The following is a 27,571-nucleotide window of genomic DNA, read 5'->3' as shown; positions in this document are numbered from 1 at the left end:
ATATGTTCACCCATTTTCTTCTAGAAAATTCATCTTTAGTTCTCACTTCAAGTTCTACGATACACTTCACATTTAAAAATTTTCTGTATAATCTCTGATTTTTTAGTACATAGATAACCAGTTGTTCCAATAATATTTATTAAAAAGAAAATTAGTCTCTTAAGGTGGGGAAATTATTACACTTACAGGAAAGAGATCCTTTCCCATTGTCTAGTACCATGAAAACAGTAGGCCATCAATAATACTGATGCCAAACTGAAAGTAAGAAAAGAGAGTCTGATTAAATGTAATGAGGAAGCAAGAGGAATGTATATAATTTTTTGCCTAGAAGGAATCATGCATGACATATAGTAAAAGTTCAGTAGATATTTGCTAAAAGAATAATTCAGAGAGAAAAAAAGATGAAAGCAATGGAATTACATATGTACAACGGTGAATGCCCACTTTAAAACCTTTCTGGAATAAAATTCCTGAGGGAACACTGTCCAGAATTTTGATGCTTCTATCATGCATTTGATGAGAATATCAGTACTGCCCTAGAACTATTGCTTGAGATATACCTTGATGCTGATTTGGGGAACTTCCTCAGCTCACTCCTGTTAAGACATGAGGTTCATCTTCCTTAGGGGACTTCAACTGTCTAAAGATGTCAACTCTGCCCTTAGCCCAACGGTCCCAGAGCTGAGTAATAAAGGTGATTCTGGAGCAGTACAGATCTGAGTTTGAATTTCAGCTCAGCTGTGCCACCTAGCAGCTGTATACCCCAGGCAAGTTCCTAAATTAATCCTCAGTTTCCTCATGTGTAAAATTGGAATAAACTACCGAGCCCACTTACCGCAATAAATGCTTATGAAGATGGAGGAAGAAGGTACATACAAACTCACTGTGTCAACTACATTATGGTGCACGGCCAGCACTTAATTAGCTAGTCACTCACTGGGGAGCACACATTAGTTTCGGTCTTGCTTCAAGAAGCAAGTAAGACAGGATTAGATAAGCAAGAGATTTATTGGGGAAATGCCTCAAGGGGGAGAAAGCAAGAGAAGGTGAGGGAAGCCTACAGACCATGTTGCAGCTTCAATATCTGTGGAAGAAAAGCGGGGGAACGGGAGGAAGGGATAGAAAGGGCACATTTCCAAGAAAACCTCAGGGAAGCCACTCGGGAGTTCTCAAGCCGAAGTGGCCACCGCTCACTGGAACTGGCCTGCCTTAGTATGCTTGCCGTGCTCGGTCACGGACATGGGAAGCCCCGTCCCCACACAAACATGGTGATGGATGCACAGAGGAAATAGCCGGAACTCTCCATTAGTCATGCTCCCTGCAGGAGGAGATCTGAGCCGTGCACTTTCATGGCGGCTCCACTCTACCCATCGCACTGCTCAGGCCCACTTCTGTAGCAGCTTCAGGGAGCAGGACCTCCACAGGTCTGTGGACCTGTGTTTCTGTGGGGAGATTTAGAAAAGATGGTTAATGAGGCAAACTATGGCCAGGTCACTGCCATGGTTTCAGAGCCACAGCTGGTTCACATCCGCTCCCTCTTCTATCCATCCTTTTTGTTTGTTTGTTTGTTTGTTTGTTTGTTTTCTCTTCTGTCCATTCTAAATTCCTCTCATGCTTAGCTCTTACTTTGGCAGGTCCTGGTGGCTTACCTGGTGAAGTGACCCAAATCTTCCTTCCAGAGGGATCTGAACCCTTTGCAGTCACACCCTTCTCAGGCCAGGAGTGCTATACACTTCCAATCATGGTTCCAGCGGGGCACCTGAGTGCCAGGAGAGGCCCCTGTGTTCTCCTGAGTTCCACTCCTCTTCCTCCCTAGCTGCATGTGTAAAAGGAACTCTACCTCCTGCTGATGAAGATGGATTCTCCCTGCCATGAATGGTGACTCTTTTCCCCTGCTGGTCTCTGGAAACAAGGAATCCAAAGGGCCTTGGTGACAGCTATAATTCATAAACCCATAAGACTCTTCTTAACATCCCCTGGCAAGGGCCCAGGACCTCTAACACTTGAAGAGACCAGAATGTGAACAAAGTTCCCCAGTGAGTCATTAGGATGATGGTAAATGGCACCACTCCTGCTCTGATTCCTTGGTTCCTGGATCCAGTCATTCTCCTAAGTGTGGACACACAGTCATGCAGAGGTCTCTGATTTAAACATATCCTATAGGAAGACAACCCGGTCTCTCAGAGGGTTGCCTCTTATCTGTCACTTCCGACGTGCCTTTCCAAGGCCTCCCAGCATTCTATGAGGTCCGCTGCTCTAGACGGTGTCATATGTGATATATATGACCAGAAGACCAAGTATTCATAGGCCCTCTCTTTTTTAATTTTATGTAGTATGTTTGTTGTCGACACAATTGCCTCTTGGGACACTGTGAGCTGTTAACTCTCTCCGTGATTCCTGCAGACCACGCCCCTGTGGCTGCCCCTCTGTCTCTGCTGGTTATTACGGTATTATGGCCTCATGGCTTCTGGGAGTTAAGCACATCCAATTGGTCTCTGTTCCTTAGGAGGAGCCCCATCCTGCCCATGACTGTTAAGGAGCCCAGCTCTGGGACCACTCCCCTACTTTAAGCCCAGACCTTCAGAAGTGACTCTTAGTGACCTGATACCTCTCTCTGCAGTACATTCTTAATGGTCTTGGTGAATGGCGTGCCCTTTGGGGCTGCCATGAAACATAATCCTCTCCTGGGGCTTCTGGCCTTACATGATACTTCCACTCTACATGCCCCTTCCCTCAACTGCTTAATCCTTCCTCTGCCTTCCTCCAGGGCAACTTGGGCATCTCCACTTCACTCAGGTTTGGCCATCACTTTTTCCAGGCTTCTAACAGCCATCCCATGTATTCCACGGTGAGTTTGCCTCAGCCTCTCAGGTCCTTGCTAGGGCGTTAAATGCTGTGTCTTGGAAAAAAGGCCCCTAAGTCTGAGCTCCAGATAGTTATACTTCTCTTGGGCAAGTTTACTGATCATTTATATAAGTGATTGCATTTCTCCTGTTGATTGTTAGGAAGCTCAGAATCAAATTTTAGTCATACATGTTTATTTTTTATGATTTATTTATTTATTTGAGAGAGAGAGAGAGCACCTGGAGCAGGAGGAGGGGCAGAGGGGAAGAGAGAGAGTCTCAAGCAGACTCTGGGCTCGGCGTGGAGCTAGATGCAGGGCTCATCTCACGACCCTGAGGTTATGACCTGAGCCGAAAACAAGAGTCAGACATTTAACCGACTGAGCCACCCAGGCGCCCCTAGTCTTACATGTTTTATATACAGGTACTATATACCTTATGTTCCATCTTCGAAACAGCTTCATCTTTCTTCTTACTTCACACTGACTCTTTCGATTGCATTTGTTCAACACACTATCTGCCCAGCACTGTGCTAAGTACATATATATTATCTCATTCCATCTTGGCCTCCCCTACTGTGGGATCTTGGGCAAGATATCAAATTTCTACAAGATTTTATTTCTTCACCTGTAAGTGAGGAAAATCATAATGTCCACTTGATAGGGTTATCATGGGGATGAATAATCATAGTTAATATCATTAGTTATTAGAAGACACTCAAAAGTTTTTTTACTTAAAAAGTCCAAATATCTGATATAATTATAAGACGTCAATGTAGTAATTTCTGAAAAGATGAACATTTGCTTATCATAAAAACACTCAATATACAGAGCAGAGTATTACTAATCTTGTTTATTATGGCTTAATCTAACGGAAGGCTTTTGTGGTTCATGTAATTAACAGCACTATAACAGAATCAATAAAGCTGTTATAATGAATGTTCATACAGAAATGTTCATTTATGGGCGATACACACACACACACACACACACACACACACACACACACACACATAAGATAAATGGGATGATGGCCCCATTGGAAGGCAGTGAACCCAAGGATTCTTTACTTCAAAATCTATTCAGTTTTACAGGAATATTAGATTGCTTTGGACTGACTTACTAACTCTGACAATGAGGCTTATTCTACCCCAGGGATTTAGTATACTGCATTAATAATGAAAACACTATTCTGACAGCCAAGCTTAGAGCCTGGAAAGGCCACTGGACCAGAAAGCATGGGACCTGAATGCTCAGTGAGCTCTGTGATTGACCAAGGAAACATAAGGCAGTCTGTTTAACCTCTCTGAGCTCGTACTTCTGGGTTAGAACACATGATTTTACGACGTCTGTCAGCATCAAAATTCTGTGCGTCTTTATTTTTTAACCTCATAGTATCCATGTAAAAGTGATTGGCCAATAAATCATATTTGCATTTGGAGTGGAAAGCCTAAATTACATGCCTAAGAGCAATAGGAAAATAAATTATAGTTTAACAAGAATTAGATTTGATTTCTCCCCAAGTTCTAACCTTCTGTGATTCTGGCAGGAGAGTAATAGCTAGGACTCATAGATTCTCAGAGGTCTGTGGCACCCAACAATTCAACTCAATTCAACAATATTTATTCAGTACCAGTATATGCCAAGTACATACTAAATTCTTACGTTTCTGAGAATATGATGCAAGATACACATGATCAGTAACCAAACAACTATGTGTATAGGATACTATACTCAGCCCTTAGCAAGGGTGGTCCTCAGAGACTGTGGTATATAGAAGAAAAGGCAAAACATCCGTCTGAAAAATAAATGATCAAGTGTCAAATAGCTGACACAGAAGGGAAATGGCATAAGATTGCAGAGACAGGAAACATCCTGAAAACCCAGGTAGACTTCCTGGAGGGTGAGATATGAGTTGAAACTTGAAAGATACCAAAAAACAAAGAGATGGGAAAGTGGTAAGCCTATTTAGATGGTATTTATATCCTTCCCAGAATTTTTAGGATTAGTTTTACTTTTATGTGTGAAATATATGTGTGTGTTGTCTTTACTCAATTTTAGGTACCACGACAGCAGAAACCACACATAATATTTATATGATTCAGCACAACAGATATTTACGTTGTGCCTACTATGTGTGAAGTACAGTGCTGGGTAAGTTTGGAGGGGAGGGAAAGGTAAAGAAGGAAAGAGAAAGAAATCAGAGATATAACTCGGAAGTCAGCAGAGGCCCCTTTCCCTCTCAAAGATCTGGGTAAACTTGGTTTGAACCCCCAACTTTTAACCTGGTCTGTGGACGTCTACAAGTCCTTTCCAGAGCTGGATGACATCCAAAGGGACACTTCCACCTCCTCACATCTAATCTGTTCTGCACAATATTGAAATGAAACTCTGCCCCTTCCCGGTTTTCCCATCAAAGGCACTCACACAAAGCCGCCTGGCTTGGATGCTCATTGCTGGAGATGTAGGGAATGGCGGGGAGGAGTCAAGCAAGGCTGTGCCACCAGCTGCTCTCTCCCTTTTCCCTCTGCCCTCCCTCCTCTCCCTTCCCTCACTCTCTCAGCCCAGATCGTCCCCAAGAATTGCACATTCTCCCTGTAGTACCCACAGCAAGCGGCCCCTCCTCTCACATCCGGGTGCTCAGGTTCCAACATTCCACCTCAAGCTCTCCAACTGATCCGGTTGTACCCAATTTTCCAAACCTAGATGCTTCTAGCCCCAAGAGGAATTTTGGCGCCAGCTATTAAGAGATAGTGATATTCTCTCCACCTTGCTTCAAAGAGATAAGTACACTGGTAACGCTAAGAGAAACCCAAAGTGCTNNNNGGGGATCATGATGGGTTCCTTGACCTCTTCCAGCTGGTCTCCCTCTCTCCCCTCACACATTCATACAGCATGTACTGTGGGCATCACTCTTGGGGAATCTGTTTCTGCTGCCTTCTATTGCTATTTCTCCTTCCATCTGTCCCTGTGTCATGTCTCTGACCCATGTTTTGTGGCTCCAACACAGCAGCATTCCTGTTTCCTCCCCCAAAACTCGCACGAGTCATGGGCCTCCCTGATGGGTCTGGAACCCCCCTTGCGGGAGCTGTATAATTTACCTAGTTTCACAATTACCTTCCCCAGATTTTCCCCCAAAATATCATATAGCAGGAATTCGTTTCAATTAAAATAAATTAACATACCTCTAAGGATGCATTGAGTATGTAACCAATTTGCTCGAGATGGCTGGCGATGTCCATTAGTGTTACATGGAGGAGGAGCTGGAAAGGACTAACCTGTACTGGGGCACCCCAGGGGCCAGCCGTCTGCTGCCATTCCCACAATCATCTTTTCAGGTGAGATGAGGTAATTTGCCAAAGGTCACACCACTTCAGAGCAGGCACTAGAACCGTAACGCAGGAATATTTGGCTTCAAAGCTCCTGTTCTTTTCATGACACCACATCTCTAAAACAATAATACTCCCTTGGGGACATTCAAATTCTCATTATTAAAAAGAAGGACAGTTATTTGATAGGATACAAACTAAAGACCACCCCAATGTTAGAGTCCTGGAGTCGTAGAAAGAATACTGACTCTATGACCAACAAGCGGTTTCACCTTTCTGTGCTTCGGGTTACTCATTTGTACACACGATTTTACAGAATTGACATTCAACACTAAATTAAATTATATCTATACCTATTTAATATATAGTTAATTTAATATCTAAATCTAACACTTTCTGGCAAGAAGGGTTCAGTAGACCTGCTTCCTTTTACAGAATGTAAAATGGGAGTTGACAAGTCCGACATTCCATTTAGTTGGGCAGGTTTTTTAATTGGGTTAACACATTACATTATTTGGGAGGGGCATTCGTTGACTTACACGTGAGCCGCTTAATCACTAATTCACCATCTCCCAAAAGCAACCACAGTCCTTGGAGATAAGTTGACATTGCCATCAACATCACAGGAAGCCCTCTTCCACAATAACTATGACCGTCTCCTAAACGAAGTGCTTTCAGATTGTTGCTATCAGCCCAGGGAGGAGGTAAGAGGATTTAAGGTGTGAGCATTATAAGATGTCGGGAAGTTCTGGAGGCTGGTTTAGGGAGATGGATCCACTCTTCCCAGTCCCTCAACTACACCAAGTCCTACTGGCTCACGTTTCTAGGAGCACAGTCTTGGTTGTGAATCAGAACGGGGTCTTAGCTCCACCTATTCCTAGTTGTAAGACTTTGAGTTTTAAATCTCAGTTTTCTCATCTGTGAAATGGGGATGATGATAGTTTCTGTCTTCTAAGGTTGTTGTGAAGATTAAGTTACATAAGCACTTAGTACAGCGTCTAGCACATTGTAAGCCCTAAAAAAGTTGGTTATTGTTGTATTAGCAAGGATCAGGGCCTTGAAGTCCTAAGATACAGGGCAGTAGAAGAGGAAAGGAAAGGCTTCCTGTTGCTGGAGGATCAAGTTCAATGTCACAGTAGGGCATACAAAGTCTGTCATAATCTGGCCCCAAACCTCCGCTTTACCCTTTGGTTACCTGCACACACTCTGCAAAAACCTCCTTAGCTCCCCGAGGCAAGCGGGATCCATCCTTCGGTTTCACAGAGCACTTCGCATGTACTTTTGTACTTTTTCTTATCACACCTTATCCCACTATTCTTTTGCATATCTATCTCCAATCTACCCAACTCCATCCCAGTGAATTTGTGGACGCTAGAACTATGTATCATCTTTGTATTTGCAGCCATTCTGTGAGTCTTGGATGGATGAATGGATAAGGAACATGGGACAACACAGTGACTTACTTGGTCAAAGGATTAAGACCAGGAAACCCGGATACAGGGTAGGATAGTCTTTGTTTGCTTCATAGATTTTCTTAAGCCTGAGCTTAAGGGTATGAGCACAAGTGTAGAGCACATGACATTTGCAGAATCATTTGCCTGATGGGGGTCGTGGGGCAATCTGTGTGTGTCTTTCAGGGAAGCAGGACTGGCTGGTGGCTCCTGGCAGGGCCAATATCAAGCAGAACACCTTAGCAACCAGGGAGCCAAGGCAGGATGATACCTCTGAGTTCTCCTGCTATCCTCAAGGTTAGTATGTTAAGCAGTTAGGAGCGGCAAGCCCTTCCAGGTGTGGTCAGTTGCCAGCAGGGCAAACAGACTCATTGGTAAGGCCCATCGTCCTGTGATTATGTTCACTGTAAACAATGATGCAAAATCTAAAGATAGAAAGTGGGTATGAGATGTGATTCCCACAGAGGATAGACCATCTGAGGATAACACTTCAAAGTACCTGGAATATAAAATATTTAGGACATAAGGCAATATAGAGGGAGATTATGTATCTTGACTATATCCTATTTTCATTTTATTTTTTTCTTGTTGTTACAGGCAACTGAAAATGATATTTATTGACTGATCACTTATTATGTACTTCATGCTTTTTTGAAAAAAGTGATGTGCTGGAGTCAGCTCTGACTGGCACGTGAGAACAGATTGTGTGCATGTCTCCTCAGCTCCACGTTAGATGATTCCACACTGGCGCCTTAAAATCAGTCACTGCAATAGTTACACCATGGAAATTGGCAAACACTACAAATCAGGGTTTCCCACTTCCACATCCTCTGCGAGCTGGTTGTTAAACACTGACCCAGCACACCACTGGCTTTAAAATGAATGAACCCAGTTGATCCTCCTAACACTCCCATTTTACAGAATGGAAAATTAAATTTAGACAGAGTAAATAACAAAATAACTTACTACAAACTTTTTGGTAGCAGAGGAAGGATTAAAATTCACACCATCTACCTCCAAAGTTGATGCATTTAATCACTTAATCATGATGGAGAGAACACTTCCTAATTCATTTTATGAGACCAGCATTACCCTGATACCAAAGGCAGATAAAGACATCACAAAGAAAGAAAATTACAGGTCAATAACTCTTATGGATGCAAAAATCCTCAACAAAATACTTGGAAATCAAGTCCAACAGCATATTGAAAGGATTATACACCATGACCAAGTAGGATTTATCTCGGGAATGCAGGAGTAGTTCAACATAAGAAAATCAGTGTAATAAACCACATTAATAGAACAAAGGTAAAAAAACGAGAACAAAAACAAAAAACTATGATCATCTCAGTTGTTGCAACAAGGGATTTGACAACATCCAACACTCTTTCGTGGTAAAAACACTCAGAAAACTAGGAATAAAAGGGAACTTTTCTAACACGATAAAGGGCATTTATGAAAAGCCCACAGTAATAAAAGACTGCAAGCTTTCCCCCTAAGAATTGATAAAGCAGTGGCAGGGTTTGAGAGGATCGACTCCAATTTTGAAAAAAGCTCTGTGGATAAAATGCTATCAAACAGCATCACATGCTGAAGAGAAACCATTCATCAAATGAAGAGGTGACTGATGCAGCAAACTTCGCTGTTGTCTTATTTAAGAAATTGTCCCCGCCACCCAACCTTCAGCAGCCACCACCTTGCATCAGCAAGCAGCAACACCAAGACATGACCCCCTACCAGCAAAAAGAGTACAACTCGCTAGAAGTTCAGGTGATGCTTAGCAGCTTTTAGCAATAAAGTATTTGTTTAATTTAGGCATATACTTTGGTGTTTTATTTTTGTTTTTGTTCTTAGGTAAGCTTCTTAAGATTTTATTTATTTTTCAGAGAGAGAGACAGAGAGAGAGAGAGAGAGCAGCAACAGGCAGAGGGAGAGGCAGGCTCCCCACTGAGCAAGGAGCCCAACACCGGGCATCATCCCAAGACCCTGGGATCATGATCTGAGCTGAAGGCAGACGCTCAACCAACTGAGCCACCCAGGCACCCCTACGTTGGTGTTTTTTAGACATGTTATTGCACACTTAATAGATTACAGTATAGTGTAACCACAACTCTTATATCCACTGGGAAACCCAAAAATGCACTTAACTTGTTTTATTGTGATATTCGCTTTATTGCAGTGGTCTGTAAACAAACCCACAATATTTCTAAGGTACAGCTATAAATGGAAAGACATCCATGTTCATGGATTGGAAGACTTAATATTGTTAAGATGGCAATACTCCCCAAAGTGGTTTAGAGATTCAACAGAATCTCTATGAAAATTCCAACAGTCTTTTTTGCAGAAATGGAAAAACCTATTCTCAAATTCATATGGGATTGCAAAGGGGCCCAAAATACACAAAACAATCTTAAAAAGATCAAAGTTGGATGGACTCACACCTCCTGAATTCAAAACTTACTACAAAGCTACAGTAATCAAAACAGTGTGATATTGGCATAAGGATAGACCTATAGACCAATGGAAGAGAATTGAGAATACAGATATAAACCCATACATTTTTGGCCAACTGATTTTCCATAGAGGCATCAAGTTCATTCAATGGGGAAAGATTAGTCTTTTCAGCAGAAAATGTTGGCACAACTGGATTTCCACATGCAAAAGAATGAAATTAAACCCCTACTTCACATCATATAGAAAAATTAACTCAAAATGGAATCATAGAACTCTTAGAAGAAAATACAGGGGTAAATCTTGGTGACCTGGATTTGGCTATGGATTCTTAGATATGACACCAAAAGTATGAGCAACAAAAGAAAAAAAATAGATAAGTTGGACTTCATCAAAATCAAAACCTTTTGTGCATCAAAGGATATTATTAAGAAAGTGAAAAGAGGCAGCCCAACTGTCTTGGCCCAGGCAGCAGCCACCACCACCAGGCCCAGCTGAGCAGCTGGGGCATGTGGTGCTCTCCCCAGTCTGGTTCCCCCACAGCCTGCCCAGGTATCCAGAACTGGGCTCCAGCCAACACCTTTAAAAGCCTGGACATCAAGTACCCACTGCGGCTCATCAACAAGGAGAACATCAGCCATAATACCCAGTGGTTCTACTTTATCCTGCTGTGGCCCCATCACATTCTAGGCCTCCCCATTGGCCAGCATATCTACCTGTTGATTTAAATCCACCAAGACCTGGTCATTTGCCCTATATACTCATCTCCGGCCATGACACCAAGGACTTAGTGGATTTGGTCATCAAGGTTTTCTTCAAAGGCATCCATCCAAGTTTCCTACTAGAGGGAAAGATGTCCCACTACCTAGAAAACAAGAAGGTTAGAGACATCATTGAGTGAGTTCCAGGGCTCAAATGGGCTGCTAGTCTATCTGGGCAAAGGGAAGTTTGCCATCTGTCCAGACAAGAAATCCCAACCCTATCACCAAGATGGTGAAGTCTGTTGGTGTGACCATGGGAGGAATGGGCATCATTCAGATGCTGCAGGTGATCCATGATGAGCATCCCATGTGCCAACTGCTCTTTGCTGATTGGACCAAGAAGGACATCCTGCTGCAGCCAAAGCTAGAGGAACTAAGGAAAGAACATTCCACTTGCTTCAAGCTCTGGTACATGGTGGAAAGAACCCCTGAAGCCTTGGACTACAGCTAGGGCTTCGTGAATAAGAGATGATCTGGGACCACCTACCACCCCCAGGAGTGGAACCACTACTGATCCTGCCCATGAGCCAGTATCCCTGCCTGTCCAACCTGGACCCCATGGGTTACTCAAAAGAGTGCTGCTTCACCTTCTGTTGGCCAGGCCCTGGCAGCATGCAGAGCCCAGATATCACCATGCCCTGTCTGGATCCACTACCCCCCACAATCATCCTTTAACACTGTGGCCCAAGTTCAGCCTGGCCTACTCATGCCCTGGGTGGTTGCCCAGCTGAGCTGACCTGGGGGGTCCCCCTTGGAAGCAGAGTTCTGTTTCAGGGGGGCCACAGCTGGCCACCTTAGGGCAAGTCCCTACCTGGCTCTCACTCAGCCCTGTCCCTATCCTCATGACTCGTCCCTCCTTCTGTCCTTCTCCTTGCCCTCTGCCATATACATACACTATAGGACTGAGGCTGCCAGCAGCTCGCTCTGCCCATCTTCAGTGGACCACAGTCTGGAAATAAACATAAATGTATGGGCAGCCCAGAGCTTCAGGGGCCAGGGGGCCCCCTGTGCCTTTGCTTGCCACCCGTCACTGTCTGCCTCAGAGCTACAGCTAGGCTTCAGGAACACCTGACCCTACGTGAGGCCCATAACAACAGAAATTCTAGGGCGTGAGGGTGTGATTAGAGGGAGGGATGCTGGGGGTGAAAGGCTGCCTCTTATCCTAGGGCCCAAGCAGGCCCCAGCCAGCCAGGAGGTTGGCTCTCTGAAGTGGGAAGAGGGCGTTGGCTGAGGGCTCTGAGGGCTGGCACATGGGCCATCTTGAAACCACAGCATTTTCCCCTAACACACCCAAACATTCAGGCAGCTTGGGAGTTCCAAAGCTGTCAGCTTGGCAGAGTCCTATTCACCACGAAAAGGGAATTTGGATGGGGGGGGCAGGAAACTGGGCTCCTGGCTGGGGCCACCGACCCTAATAGCAGAGTTCTACCCCCTCCTCTTGCCTTGGCCCCCAGTGTGGGGGAGATTTTGGGCACAGCCTCCTGTCTAAGAGACATTCTCTGTAGCTTCCACATTGCCTTTAGACAATAGCTGTTAGCTTTTTGCATATCAACTTTGTCAGAAGATTTTTTACAAGCAGAAAAAAAAAGTTGAAGTAAAATTTTGCTAATATTTTTTTAAAAAGTGAAAACACAACCCACAACACAAAATGGGAGAAAATATTTGCGAATCATGTATCTGATTAGGATTTAATATCCAAAATACATAAGAACTACTATAGCTCAACCCAAAACAAATGACTCAATTTAAAAATGAGCAAAGTACTTGAATAGACATTTATCCAAAGAAGATATACAAATGACCAGTAAGTGCATTAAAAATGCTCAATGTCATTAGTCATTAGGAAATACAACTCAAAACCACAGTAAGATACCACTTCACACCTATAAGGATAGCTATAAAAAGAAAATGGAAATAACAAGTGTTGGCAAGGATCTGGAGAGATTGAAACCCTCATCCCCTGCGGTGGGAATGTAAAATGGCACCGTCCCTGTGGAAAATAGTTGGGCAGTTCCGCAAAAAGTTAAACGTAGAATTACCCTATGACTAGGCAATTCCACTCCTGGTAGACACTCAAAAGAATTGAAAAGAAGGACTCAAACAGGCACTTGTAAGCCAGTGTTCATTGCAGCTTTGTTCACAATAGCCAGAAGGTAGAAACAATCCAAGTGTCCGTCAGCAGATAAATGGATAAACAAAATGTGGTAGGAACATACAATAGGATACTCCGCCGTTAACAGGAATGAAGTTCGGATACATGCTACAACGGGGATGAACCCCGGAAGAAGTCAGACGCAAAGGGACAGATACTGTATGAAATATAGAATATATGAAATATCAAGAATAGACAAATTCATAGGGACAGAAAGTGCACTAGTGTTTATCAGGGCCTGGAGGAAGGGGGTATAGGAAATCTTGGCGTGAAGGGTTCAGAGTTTCTGTCTGGGGTGATGGAAAAGTTTTGGAAATAGATCATGGTGGTGGTTACACAACATTTTCAATAATTAACGCCACTGAGTTGTACCCTTAAAAATGGTTAAAACGGCATCTTTTGTGTTATGTATATTTCACAATAAAAAAAAATCCTAATTAAACTGTTCTTATCAACCCTCCAGTGAATTTTCCAGAATCTTCTTTTCTCCCTCCGTTGAGCCTAGTGACCTAATGTTGCCTACTTCTCTCCCAATTGCTTGAAGCCTTTTTCCTCCATGTTGTACACTTGGCAACATCTGCGGAGAAGCATGCACCAACCAGCGCTCTGTGCTGGCCAACCACCAGCGCCCTGACAGGAACTGCTGATGTAGAGCACAGGGGATTAGGGAAAAAACTTTAAAAGGAGTACAAAAATATGTTGGTATTGTAAGTATGTATGTATCAAAAGTACACTGAATAAAAGTCCTAGAAAGCACAGGTAAACCACATTTGACTGCTCAGGGAACTTATGCAGGGAGATGAGCTTTTTCCTGGATCACCTCCCTCAGTGGTTTGGAGAACAAAACTGTGGCATCTCAAACTCCTGAGGCAGATTGTCCCCCAAGTATTAGGCCACAAAGACTGGATCTCTTTAAAAGATTTAGACCAGCCTTTATTGTGCTGATCCTTTCTTGTCCTCCCTACGAATACTCTCTTGTTTTGTTTTGCTGCGTTTGGCACAGTGTCTGTTTGACTACTTGGCCTTTTCACAGTTATCTTGAAGCTTCAGGGTGTTTTTCTGTGGGCCAGAACTTTGCTTTATAAAGTGAGAGCTTGGAACATAACAGCTTCCCTGACTCTGTTCTATCCCACAGGTCTGCCAACATGTCAAGGGCAAGGGGAAACTCCAATTGCGTTTTTGCTTTAGAGGCCTAGATGCATTTTTCTACATACATTTGTAAAAAGTCAGATTTTTAAATCTGAGTGTAAAACCATATACAATAATGGTTAAGAGATGAGGCACTGGCTGTCCTCAGATGTTCCACATCGACTCTGCCCCTACTGTGTGCCTCGGACAGGTATGCCTTCCGCCCCTGCGAGCAGCGATTTTCTCATCTGCACAGGGGAGGGTAATAACATCTACCTCAGAGGGTTATCGCGAGGTCTAAATGAGGGAAAGTACAAGAGGTACCTCCCACGGTGGCCGACACAGACTCTGTGCTCAAAGGGTTAACCCCTTAGTTACTTTATTCGTTGCAGAGCATCCACGAAAGCCCACAGACCTCCTGCATGAAATTTTCCCCAACAAACATGAATGAATGTCTTCTCTACATTCCGAAAACACTTCATGAAAATGCAAGTGATGCTGGAGCCATGTACCCAAACTTTGGTCAAATAAACTCTTAAGCTGGACGCCTGGGAGGCTCAGTCGGTGAAGCGTCTCTCCTTCGGCTCAGGTCATGAACTCGGGGTCCTGGGATCAAGCCCTGCATCGGCTTCCCTGCTCAGCGGGGAGTCTGCTTCTCCCTCTCCCCCTCCCCCCCGCACGTGATCTCTCTCTTTCTCTCTCATTCTCGCTTGCTCTCTCTCTCAAATACATAAAATCTTTTTAAAAAAATAAAACAATAAATAACAAAGTAATAAAATTAACTCTAAGTCCTTCGAGAGGAGGCAGCACTGTCGTGCGCTCTTGCCACCCTTAGAACCAGACAAAATGGGCCCTGAAGAAATGCTTGTAAATTGAAAGACTGAGAAGCAGTTTGGGGCCCTGCAAAAAGCACTGGACTTGTTGCCATAAGATTTAGGTGCTAGGCCTGGTTTTCATATGTGCAGGCTTTGTGAGACTGGCTAAGAAACTTGAAGGTAACTGATCTTCGGTCTCTGCGGGGTGTAATAAGCGGCCCAGCTGCCATAAATGGAATGTTTATGTCCCCCCCCCCTAAGTTCATATGCTGAAGTCTTAACCTCCAATATGAAGGTATTAGAAGGGGCGACTTTGGGGAGGTGATCAGGTCACGAGGGAGGAGCCCTATTTCTGCCATGTGAGCACACGACGAGAAGCTGGCCGTTGGCTCCCCAGAAGGGGGTTCTCATTAGAACCTGAGCAGGCTGGCACCTCGATCTCAGATTTTCAGCCTCTAGAACTATGAGAGAGAAATTTCTACTGTTCATAAGCTGCCCAAGGGATAGTACTTTGCTACAGCTACCCAGTCCGAGACACTAACCTATTCTCAGTGCAGAACTGCTGAGAGACTCCGATGTGACACCATACGCATGAACGTGCCTGGTTAACTCCTACAGTGCTGCAAACGTCACCGTATGTGGATTCCTGCATTGTTGTTTGGAATCTACGTAAGTAACCCAGGTCTCCTACTGCCGTCTTCACTCTAGGCTGCTGCTAAATGTCCTTTGGTTCTGGAACTAGAAAGGAGCAGAAAGAAGAGGAAAAAGAACTTGTAGGGTTTCAATCACTTAAAATGAGGCTGTTGTCAACCAGTTAACAAGTTACAGCTAAAGTTAAAGCCCATTTGGTTCTACTGCAAGGATTAGGAGACTGATAGACTTTTAATGGTAAACTCTTAAGTCCACAAAGGCTTATGCTCCAAACTCCCGTTAGCAATAATGCAAACTACGCCTGTTAGGCCTGTGGAGAGATGAGAGTTGAATGGGATCTATAATCTATCTGACTCAATGTCATCAGTTTCCCAATAGCCCCTTCAAACAATCAGACGCCAGTGAAATGCCCTAAGTGGAACTAAGAGCATTGATTTAGGAGAACACAGACGGTCTAGTTCAATGACGCTTTTCAACATGAGGAGCCTACTGATATTTTAAAATCTTGATGTACCTGTGCACGTTTATTTTTCGTTGATTAAAAAAGAAAGGCGATCCTTTAATGATGAGAAGGTAATAAAAGAGATAATATACATGAATATATCACCTCAAATATTTCCCCTAATATTTGGATTTCCCCTCTTCTTTTTATTATATAAAAATTGATCACATTTCTTGAGGCTTTTATAAATGAGAAAATCTTTCACATTGCCTTTGGTTTATAAGAAATGAACAAACCAAAAGGAAAGGAACATTGAGCTCTTTTATCTCCTTCAAAACAATCACTGAAGGCCTCCTTTGGATAGTCATGCAACACTGTGCTTGCTTGGAATTTTCCCAATTACAGAAGCACAAATACTATTTCTCCCTTATTCTTACACTACATTTGTTCAGTTATCAACTCCTGTCACAACTTCCCCTAAATATCAGATATCTGCCCGTTTCCTTCTAGTGCCATCACACCCACCCTAGCCGCAGCTCCTTTATTTATTTTGAGAGAGAGAGAGAGAGGGAGAAGGAGAATGAGAGCGAGCAGGGGGAGGGGCAGAAGAAGGAGAGAGAGAATCTCAAGCAGACTCCCTGCCGCGCAGAGCCTGACACGGGGCTCCCTCTCATGACCCTGCGATCATGACCCTGGGATCAAAACCTAAGCCAAAAGCAAGAGCTGGACTCTTAACCGACTGAGCTACCCAGGCACCCTCAAGCTGCAGCTCCTTTAAAGCAGACCCAGACTGAGCTAGTAAATTCATGGGTGTTCTTCTTTCTTTAAATCTCCTGATACTGCAGTCCATCTCACATTCTATTACTGCACAGAGCATAAAAAATCTGTGAGGGCAGGGACTGTGCCCTACATTTCCTTATATTGTAGGTACAGTGACCATATTTCCTGAACAAAAAATCTAGACACGTGTACATTTATAAAGAAAAATAAAAAGAAATCTGAAATTGGACTTTTCTCCCCAAATCTGGGGATATTGCTATCTAACAGATGCATTCTAGCAAAATGTATTCTACATTGTATATGTAAAACACACATGGGTTGACTGATGGGTTGATTGCTTAGCCTGTTTAGAATAGCCTGTTTGGGGCGCCTGGGTGCCTCAGTCGGTTAATCGGCTGCCTTCAGCTCAGGTCATGATCCCAGGGTCCCAGGATCGAGTCCCGCATCAGTCTCCCTGCTCAGCAGGGAGTCTGCTTCTCCCTCTGCCCCTTACCCCACTTGTGCTTGCTCTCTCTCTCTCTCAAATAAATAAATAAAATCTTAAGAGAAAAAAAAAAAGAATAGCCTGTTTATAAACTGATAGACTGAAACCCTTATATGGCCCTCGATTTTTTGTTGTTGTTGTTCTGCACTTGAAAAACAAATAAGTTTCAATTGATTGCCAGCAGTTAAAAATTGCTGATTTCACATAAAAATCAAGCTACTCTTGAAAAATGTGAAGATCTAAGAAGACTGGGTCATTAGAAATCAGCTCGAGCTAAAGTCTACCCAAAATGGGGAAATCTAATAAAACTGGAAACCCAAAGGGGGCCATACTTCCAGTGTCAACAGGAAAGGAAGCTGCTGCACAGAAAAGGACAAGAAGGAAACGTGCATGTCTGGATCTTGGCACTTGGGGGAGGAGACACCTACATCTATACCAATGTCGTCCTCCAAGTGCCAAGGATAGTGTGATTATAAATTACCAAAAAATACTTATATATATATTTTTTAATTTTTAGTTTTATTTTTATACAATGAAAGGATGTACTTGGTAGAACTGTATTATTCTTGGTAGAACACAGTTCAAAATGTGTTTGTCTAAAATAGTTTGCAAAACAGAATATTCCAACTGATTAAACGCTTGGATTAATTCTGAGTTGCCATGCAACACTCTATATACATTATAAATATTGGAAGAATTAGAATATGAGTCAATGAAAACAAAATTTACATTAACCATAACCTTTTAAAAATTATACCATTTTTAAAACTGTCACTTTTCTTTTATGCATCAGGAATACAATTCCTACGGCTTTCCTGTTCATCATAAGCATCAGTTTGTTAGCAAACAGACATTATACCCTCCTGCCAGCTGGACTGCCCCTTCCTCAGGATGCCCCCAGTCCTATGCTGTGCCTTTTTCTATAGCTCCATAAGCGACCTTGTATTATATACGGTCATTTGCTAAGTCTACTTCCTTCATTGTATTAAAAGTTCTATATGGCACAAACATTGTGTTTGTAACCTACACAGTGAGCATTCAAAACACATTTTTATATTTCAAACTAATTTCCCCCAACATGAGTGAGGAGTAAAACAAATATTTGTAGCAACTATAATTGTTGCTTCATTTCAAGTAAAGTAAGAGAAAAAAAGAAAATAAAAACTTAATAGATAATTAATCTTTGATGAGAAATTTATGGAATGCTTACTTTGTGGCACATACCATGCTAAATGCTTATAAATTAGTTCTCAAAATTCTCAAAACAATCAATGAGATATATGGTACTCTATTAACAGAGAGAAAACTGACAATTAGGGATTAAATCATGCATGCAAATATTTGCTGAGCAGGTGCTCAGGGCACATTGAACTATCAGTGGGGATATAACAGAGAATCGACTCTCTGCCTTTTGGGGAACTTCTTTTCTTTTCTTTTTTTTTTTTTAAGATTTTATTTATTTATGTGACAGAGAGTCAGCCAGGGAGAGAAGGAACACAGCAGAGGAGTGGGAGAGGAAGAAGCAGGCTCCCAGCGGAGGAGCCCGATGTGGGACTCGATTCTGGAACGCTGGGATCACGCCCTGAGCCGAAGGCAGACGCTTAATGACTGCGCTACCCAGGCGCCCCGGGGAACTTATTTTCTACTGGAACATGCTAAGATGATGTTAGAATACATAATATATTAGCATTCTAGATTTATATATCACTCTATGCAAATGATAAGCTTGGACAATGTGAGTTCATGTCTGAAATGGGCCCATTCTCAAATAAAAATTTGAGACTGGAGCACCTGGGTGGCTCAGTCGGTTAAGTGTATGCCTTCAGCTCAGGTTATGATCCCAGGCCCACATTGGGCTCCCTGCTCAGCAGGGAGCCTGTTTCTCCCTCTCCCTCCACATGCCCCCCTGCTTGTGCTCTCTCTCTCTGTCAAATAAATAAACAAAATCTTAAAAAAAAAAAATCTGAGACTGAAGAGCTGAGGCTCAGACCCTCATGACCTTGTCAAGGTAAAAGTAACTCTCAAAGGTCACTCTGTCCTTGCTGGCAGCATTCAGCCTGTGCAGATCTGATCTCTAAACTTCTAGTAAACAGAAAATATTCTCAAGAGAAGATTTGTAATAAAAGGAATCAGATAGAAATAAGATACTATGGGATTAAAGAAATAAAAGAATTAAGGCCACACCTTTGAAAGCCAGATATTTTTCTGTCTCGCATATAAACCTCAGTGAAGAGCAGGGGGAAGCCACAGCAGAACAGAAGTCAATGCACAGAAGGGACTTTGGCCTCTTGGCCTCTAAGTGGGATGGGATGTCTAGGAGAAGGATGACACTTCCAGGCACCATCACAATTCATGCTGCAAAGCTGTGGCCCCTAGCTGCTATGCCATTTTGAGTTTTATTTACCTCTCTGGAGCTGGACACAAGAGGAGCCACCCGGTTCAAAAATGCAGAAAGAAAAAAGGAACAGTTTCAGGTCTGAAATTCTCGAATTTGCATCAGACACTTCCTGTCAAACACTGAAGTTGCTGGGATAGACTGTGAGAGTTCGTCTCACTAGGCCAGTGCAATTTAATCATTAATCTTCAAGGTTTTCATACCTAATCCCCAGTGATATGGGGCATCTTTGGGGAAGTTTCATTCAAATAAAACTGAAGTTGAACTCAGAAAGGGAACAGAAAAGTGGTTCTAGAAGCTACCTTCTAATTCTGGGTGGGCAGAAAATTGTCTTCTACTCTAATGTAAAGCAACATAGTGGGGCACGTCGGTGGCTTAATCAGTTAAGCATCGGCCTTCAGCTCAGGTCATGATCTCAGGGTCCTGAGATCCAGCCCCATATGGGCTCCCTGCTCAGCAGGGAGTCTGCTCCTCTCTCTCCCTTTGCCCCTCCCCCTTGCTTGTGTGTGTGTGCGTACTCTCTCTCTCTCTAATGATAAAATCTTTAAAATAAATACATAAATAAATAAAATAAAATAACACAGAACAATTTTCTCATCAACCACAATATGATCTAGGAAATCTGAGGCCAAGTCACCAAACTATTTCTAAATGCAATGACTTGCAAGTAGAGACTGACCACAGTGGCTTTGTATCCCTGAAAATCTACTCAAACATACTTCGGGAAGGGAGACGAACACAGCACTCAACATGAAGAACAGTATCTCTCTGACATTAGAAACCATTGAGACAAGGCGAACGTGAACTACAAATATGAAGGCATGGAGAAAGCCTGAGGAAACCAATCTGATTTCTTCTATGGCAGCCCAGATAACAAACTGAAGACACTCCACGCTTACTATATTTATGCTTAAGGCAATTTAAAAAATGAGGTCTTAGCCAAAAAGCCTCTACCTGGCCTTCAAAAAATACTTAAATTTTTTGGATGGGCTATGAAAACTAAATTGTCTACATAAAATCTGTACAGCAGGGACCCGTTTTCAGCAGGTAAGCCTATTTACAAGTAAGAACGTTTTACTTTCATAGCATTGGCCTGTTTTGTTTGAAGAAAATATTTGTCTTTTGATAATTTATATCCACACACATGGTTCACACCCCAATTCACCCTACTTTTGTAGTTCAAAACAAAATAACAACAACAACAACACAGAAACAAAACAAGGGGGATATTCATTTGGTCCTGAGTAAATAGTTACCCCCAGAAAACTAGTAAAAGTAAATACAAATGATCTCTCAGTGAATGAACTTCAATCTATGCCTCAAAGAATTTCTACAGATAAAACCCAAGGAATATGAGCTTAGAGTAAAAAATCCACAAGACACACAAGCAAAGAAGGCAAAGTAAACGAAAGCTAGCACAACAGCCGACAAAGATCAGACCTGCAGCATCGTTGGATATGGAATGGCAACTGGGTATAAAATAAGAAGGTTTAATATTAGTTCATCCAACAAATATTTTTTTGAGTACCTTCTATTTGCCAGGTAATATTCTAAGCTCTGAGGACAAAGCAGCTAACACAACAAATACCCCAGCTCTTAAGGAGGTTACATTTTAGAAGAGGGAGACTAGTAAAATATGTAGCATGGGAGGTGGTGGGGGAAAGCTGAGTGAGAGATACAAAATACTACAATGGAAGATATCTGCTGTACTTACAGCCACATGAGGATTAGCTTTAGGTATGAAGGAAGATCTGAGAATTCTGGGCTTTTTTTTTTTTTTTTTTTTTTTTTTGACAGAGAGAGAGAGAGAGAGAGAGCACAAGCAGGCAGAGCAGCAGAGGGAGATGGAGAAGCAGGCTCTCCTCTGTACAGGGAGCCTGATGGAGGCCTTGATCCCAGGACCCCGAGATCATGACCTGAGCTGAAGGCAGACGCTTAACTGATTGAGCCACCCAGGCGCCCCGAGTTCTGGTCTTCTTAACATAAACAGGGATGTAGGCAAAAGGAGATTGCAATGCCAGATAGTGGTGGTAAGACCCTTATTGGGGGGTGGGGTGGAGTCTCTTCTCAACAGCACACAGAGTCCTAGGCTTCCCTCTTCACCCCTGCCAATGCCTATGTGAGGGGTAGGGAAGGAATGATCTATCTGAAGCTCAGGTTACATGAGAGATCCCTCTCTTTTCCTGCTGATGGAGGCCTAGAGGCCAGGGGACAGATTGGCTTACCTTTGAACCTTTGTTTCAAGAAATGGAAGTTGGTAGATATGAGCAAGAAACAAGAGACTATACAGAATTGTCCAACAGAACTTCTAAGAAAGAAAAAAAGGATAGAAATTAAAAACTCAAATGCAAAAGGAGACTGGACACAACTGAAAAAAGAATTAGTGAACTAGAAGTCAGATGCTAAAAAACTAGCCAAATGCAGATTCAAAATATGAGAGATTACAAGACTTGGATGATAGAATTAGGTCTAATATACCTGTGATCAAAATTCTCTGAAGAGTTAGCAAAAAATGAGAGAGAGGAAACATTCAAAGAGATAATAGCTGACAATTTTCCAGAATCTTTGAAAGTTATGATCCTGGCCACAGCAGGCATTTAAGTTTTGGACTCCTTGTCTATAAGTAAAAGTTTTTATTAAACCACCTTCTAGAAATATGTCTTTCACTGAACACTACTTTACAGTTTATAAAGGGCCTTCACATACTAAAGTCTATGCTACATGTCTTTAGATTAGTCTAGGATTTGTTTTCCTGATAGGAAACTGAAATAATCTCCAGGCATGCACTAGTATCAAGGCCTTTCTCCTTAAAGCAGAGAAGAGAAAGTTACTCATGACAAAATTTACTGATGATTACTACAGCACACTCTTCAATGTGGTGGACATGGTAGCTACTACTGCTGAATTTGGTTGATTCTCTGCAGTTTCCACTTCGACATTCGTCCAGGATATTGCCTTTGCAAATTTTCCTATCTTTTGTTTTTTCTCCCTAGGAATGATTTTGGGGGTCTATTGAAGACAGTGCTTTTCAGTAGGTTAAGTGGTAAGATCCAATTTCATCATGACCTCGGAAGCTCCATAAATAGCTTTCTCTATTTACTAAGTGAACAAGGTCAGAACCTTCTTAGCATGACATAATAGGCTATTATTTTTATTATTTTGCATTCTGTCACTATTCTCCTTTCCAAGTCTACTCTCAATACAAGCACACAAGACAACTCACAATTTTCCCAAATATATGAACACGTACTAGGCTCTCAGGCCTCCATGCTTCTGTACAGAAAACTCCCTTGACCCTTTCATTGTTCCTCCCTTCTTTTTTCAATGCTCCTCACTCACCTCCTCCCACCTAAAATCCACTGGTCTCAGAATACTCAACTGGTTTTTCAAGAAATGGGCATAAGACATGAACAGACATTTCTCCAAAGAAGACATAAAAATGGCCAACAGACATGAAAAAATGCTCAACATCACTCGGCATTAGAGAAATACACTCAAAACCACAGTGAGATACCACCTCACACCAGTCAGAACGGCAAAAATTAACAAATCAGGAAACGACAGATGTTGGTGAGGATGCAGAGAAAGGGGAACCCTCCTACACTGTTGGTGGGAATGCAAGCTGGTGCAGCCACTCTGGGGAACAGTGTGGAGGCTCCTTAAAAAGTTAAAAATGAGCTACCCTAAGACCCAGCAATTGCACTACTAGATATTTAGCCAAAGGATACAAACATAGTGATTCAAAGGAGCACATGCACCCCAATGTTTATAGCAGCAATGTTCACAATAGCCAAAGTATGGAAAGAGCCCAGATGTCCACTGACAGATGAATGGATAAAGAAGAGGTAGTATATATACACAACGGAATATTACTCAGCCATCAAAAAGAATGAAATCTTGCCGTTTGCAACAACGTGGATGGAACTAGAGAGTATAATGTAAATAAAATAAGTCTCAGAGAAAGACAAACACCATATGACCTCACTAATATGTAGAATTTAAGAAACAAAACAGAAACATAGGGAAAGGGAAGAAAAATAAGACAAAGACAGGGAGACAAACCATAAGAGACTCTTAACTACAGGAAGCAAACTGAGGGTTGCTGGAGGGGAGGGGCGGGAGGATGGGGTATCTGGGTGATGGGCATTAAGGAGGGCACTTGATGTAATGAGCACTGAGTGTTGTATGCGACTGATGAATCACTAAATTCTACATCCGAAACTAATAATACACTATATGTTAATTAAATTGAATTTTTAAAAAACTCAACTGGTTTTTTATGACCCTTCTCAAACTGGGCATCTGACCACCCAAAGCTTTCTCTGACATTTATGGCACCTTGCGCTACAAAGTATTCATCTCTGTATCCAGGCGTGTCTGGCATGTGATGGGTGTTCAATAAATTCTTGGTAAATAAATGGTACAGAAAGTCTGGGAAAACACTGGGGTGGGGATGGGGTGGAGGGAATCAAGCTTAAAAGGTCACTGTAGAGCAATCTTTATCCCTGGACCCAGAAAAACCACATCAAGGAAATTTACCTACATCAATAATTGAGATGTGCTCAAAGATGTAGCTACAAGGCTCACACTTCATTGCTGTCTCAATAGCAAAATCCTGGACACAATTTTAATCCTTCAGTTGACTTCAGCTAAATAAATGCACAATGGAATACTAAATACCCATTTAAAACACATATGGGAAAAAATAGAAACATATATGGAAAATATTTAGGGGCATGTCATGATATTTTATTCAAGGAAAAAAGGCTGTTCAAGGAAAAAAGCAGTGTGTTCAGTCTGCTTACATTTAATGCTATACATCAAATTGTCGATGGTTTCCTCAGTGTGGGATTTCAATTTTTTTTAATCTTCTGATTCTACAAAAAAAAAAAATCTAACTTGTGTACAATGAGTAGTAATTACTTTTGTGATTAAAAAAAGGAGGACTTCGTTTTTAAAGGAGAGAGCCTTGTCCTTTCGTGGTCTGACTTCCCTTTGGAGCTCCAACTCTTCTGACATGCCATTCATAGTCCCAGCATTCCAGGGTGCCCAAGGGAAAAGGGCTGCCCAGGTATTTTAGCCTCATTTCACAAAATAGTGGCTTGGAAGGGAAAAACAGTTGCTCCAGTGCTCAGTGATTTTAAAACCCAAACAGTTCCCAAGATTTGGCAATGACAGAAAACTTGCATTAGCAGGCTTCACTTTTCAAGATAAACTCCTCTCAAAATTCTGTGCTGACCCTGAAATCATTTGCCATGGAAGGGCTCTGTCCCATCCAGGAGAAAATCTGAAAGCCAGCATATTCCTTCCTACCCTAATCTACATTTACTTGGACATTCCACAGCAAGAAGCCCCCCCCAACCCACTCCACTTCCACACACAGACACAACTTTATCTTTTACTGGGCCGCAGCTCTTCCGAAAGGGGCCCAGTCCTAGCCAGCAAAGAGGCCCAGGCCCGGAGGGCTGGCTCCACGCCTGAGGTGCTGGGTCCCTCTCTGGGGGGTGGCAGACAGGCCAGCTGCGAACCCGGGGACTTGACTTCCTCCTTCTTCCCGGAGGTCCCCGCCCACATCACCGTCATCAGGTCTCCGAGGAAGTCACGTTCTGGCCTCAGAGCTGTTCTTAAGCTTCTGGGAGGAAAAGGGAGGTGAGGTGGCAAGAGCCCTTGCACACTTCCAAGAGACAGGGCCCCCAGCTCGCCGTCTGTCACTAATTAGATGGAGATGGGGGTAAGTGATTTTCCCGTCGACTGCGTTAAATCTTTCATCTGTCAGAGAGGGTACTGACCTAAAATGACTGCGTCCCCTCTCCATTGTTAGAAGGGAGAGTGCCCAGATGTCCCCGGGAGCGCTGCAAGAAGAAAAGAGAATTAATATGTATTGAGGATCCTCGAGGTGCTAGCACCATGTAAACACGGTCTTATTTAATCCTCCAATAGATCCTTTATGTTAGGTGTCCCCGATCCCAATATATGGTTTGAAAGCAGAGGCAGAAGCTCTGCGAAATGCTTTCCAACCTTGTCCACTTCGTGATACGCTTGGACCAAAATATTTTTACGGCACACTTGGGCGAAAGTGAGCACCAACCAGAAGCACACTGCGCCCGCTGCCCCAGAAAGAGGGGCTCCACCTCTCAGTGTACCTGTCCCACCTGTTACCTGTTTGCTGCTCACGGGAATGAAAGCCGGGAAGAGGCTGATCCATGAGAAGTAGGACACACAGCTGTGTCAAGACAGACTTGGATTTGCTTCGCAGCTCTGCCTTCGGTTTGACTTCAAGCACGTAACTTGGTATTTTTTGAGCCTGTTTCCTCACCTCTAAGTGACGCTAATAATAGTACGCACGTCACTAGGGCTGTGACATGAGTGATGAACCGGACCAAAAGTTTATCAGCGAGCCTGCGCCCAGAGAGCGCGTCCCGCCTGGGCTCCCCGGGCCACCCCCGCGCAGGCCCCGCGCAGGGGAGCGGGGAGGCGCGGGCCCGGGGCAGCGCGGGGGCGGCGGGGAGGCGCCGGCGGCCCGGGAGGTTCCGGGCTTCCGCGCAGACTTCTGCGTACCCGGACGGCTGCGTCACCGGCCCAGAGCGCGAGCCGGCCGGCGGGGGCGGGGGCGCGGCGCCGCTGGAAGCCCGGGTGTTCTAACCGAAAGTACCGGCCCGGACTTCCCCGCCGCGGTCGCCGCGGTGAGTCTGCGGCACCCCTCCCCCCCGGGTCGCCGCGGGCCGCAGGGGAGCCGCGGCCGCCGTTCCCGCTCTGGCTCCCGCCCCCTCGGCGCGCGGCCCCCGGCGGAGCCCCGCGAGGCGCGCGGGGGCGGTCTCTGGCGCCGAGAAGGGGCGGCCCCCACGCGCTTCTCCACCCTCGGCCTCTGCTCGAAGCGAGGCTCTCTTGGCCCGGGCTTGGGGCCATCCGGATCCCCGCCGTCCCGGCCGCGCCGTCGCGCCTCACGGTTCCCTAGGGAGGAAAAAAAATTTGGCACTGTGGCAGCCTCCCCCGCTTCTTTCCACCCCGGCCGCCCGCCCGACTCGCCCCATTGCACAATTCCTGCCGTGGAATTGCCGCGTGACTCGGACGGAGCCCAAAAATGTTTCCCAGGTTGCCTCCGCCGAGAAAGGAGCGGCTGGGTATCCCGCTCTGACCCCAGGCGCCCTTTAAATTCTATTTCTCCGGGTGACTGGGTAGCCCTTTACCAAGCAGAGCTCGCCCTTTTCAGAGAAAGAACAGCTCACTAGCCCGCCGTACGTCCGCCCTACGTTGATTGCAACCGACACGTTTCTTTTCCCCGTGTATATTTTCAGTGAAACACTCTATTGGGGGAAGAATTCAGGAGCTGGTTTTAAAGGAGGACGAGGAGTGAATGCTTAAAGTCGTGGAGACAAAATTTTGAGCTCTCCGAAAATCAGTGTTAGCACTGATGGTGCACAGTAGGCACTGGATAGATAGGGGCTGAATGAACGATGGAAGGAGGGATTTAGATGGCTCTGTGTAGACCAACGCTTTCATTTTGCAGATGAGGAAATTTAGAGGTTAAGTGACTTGCCCAGGGTCGCCTAGCTGATTAATGTGGAAGGCGGGAATAGAATTTGTCTCTCGTTTCAACGTGAAATACTTACTAATTTTGAGACGGGTGTACCTTTCCCTCTACAGGAAAATAAAACACCTTCTGCAGTCATCTCTGCAAATCCTTACTCTATGCCCTCTTCCTTCCCATCTACAACAAACAGAACAAAGCAACAACTCCCAAACACGATACGTGCATGTAATAGGCTGAATTTGGCAATGCCAAAGCAAGATGTTCGCAAGGTACTTTTTGTCTTATCCCCGTAAGTTAATCATAAAATAGGCGAAGAAGAAGAAGAAGAAGAAGAAGAAGAAGAAGAAGAAGAAGAAGAA

General features: G+C 43.8%; 1 protein-coding gene, 1 long non-coding RNA gene and 1 pseudogene across 3 annotated transcripts; 2 read left to right on the top strand and 1 right to left on the bottom strand.

Moving 5' to 3' along the window:
• Positions 1-121: 121 nt before the first annotated feature.
• On the bottom strand, positions 122-26,128 carry LOC103663056. 2 transcript variants are annotated; one of them, XR_005834148.1, is made up of 4 exons: positions 25,841-26,126; positions 25,471-25,533; positions 15,472-15,667; positions 122-1,442 (listed from the first exon to the last, which is right to left on the bottom strand). It is a non-coding gene; the product is annotated as an uncharacterized LOC103663056 (long non-coding RNA). The 2 variants fall into 2 exon arrangements; XR_005834147.1 differs by lacking the exon at positions 122-1,442 and adding an exon at positions 5,727-6,227 and having other exon boundaries at positions 25,841-26,128.
• On the top strand, positions 9,580-12,243 carry LOC103663140 (annotated as a pseudogene).
• LOC121102080 (collagen alpha-1(I) chain-like) lies at positions 26,044-27,553 on the top strand. The gene is made up of 2 exons (XM_040627202.1): positions 26,044-26,364; positions 27,326-27,553. Exons 1-2 carry the CDS (start codon positions 26,044-26,046, stop codon positions 27,503-27,505), a joined length of 501 nt encoding a protein of 166 aa, XP_040483136.1. The 3' UTR covers positions 27,506-27,553.
• Positions 27,554-27,571: the final 18 nt, after the last annotated feature.

Source organism: Ursus maritimus, unplaced genomic scaffold (genome assembly GCF_017311325.1).
Source record: "Ursus maritimus isolate PB19 unplaced genomic scaffold, ASM1731132v1 scaffold_12, whole genome shotgun sequence".
Classification (NCBI taxonomy): Eukaryota; Metazoa; Chordata; class Mammalia; order Carnivora; family Ursidae; genus Ursus; species Ursus maritimus.
The sequence above is the reverse complement of the archived record's forward strand: the minus strand, read 5'-3'. Positions and strand labels throughout refer to the sequence as shown.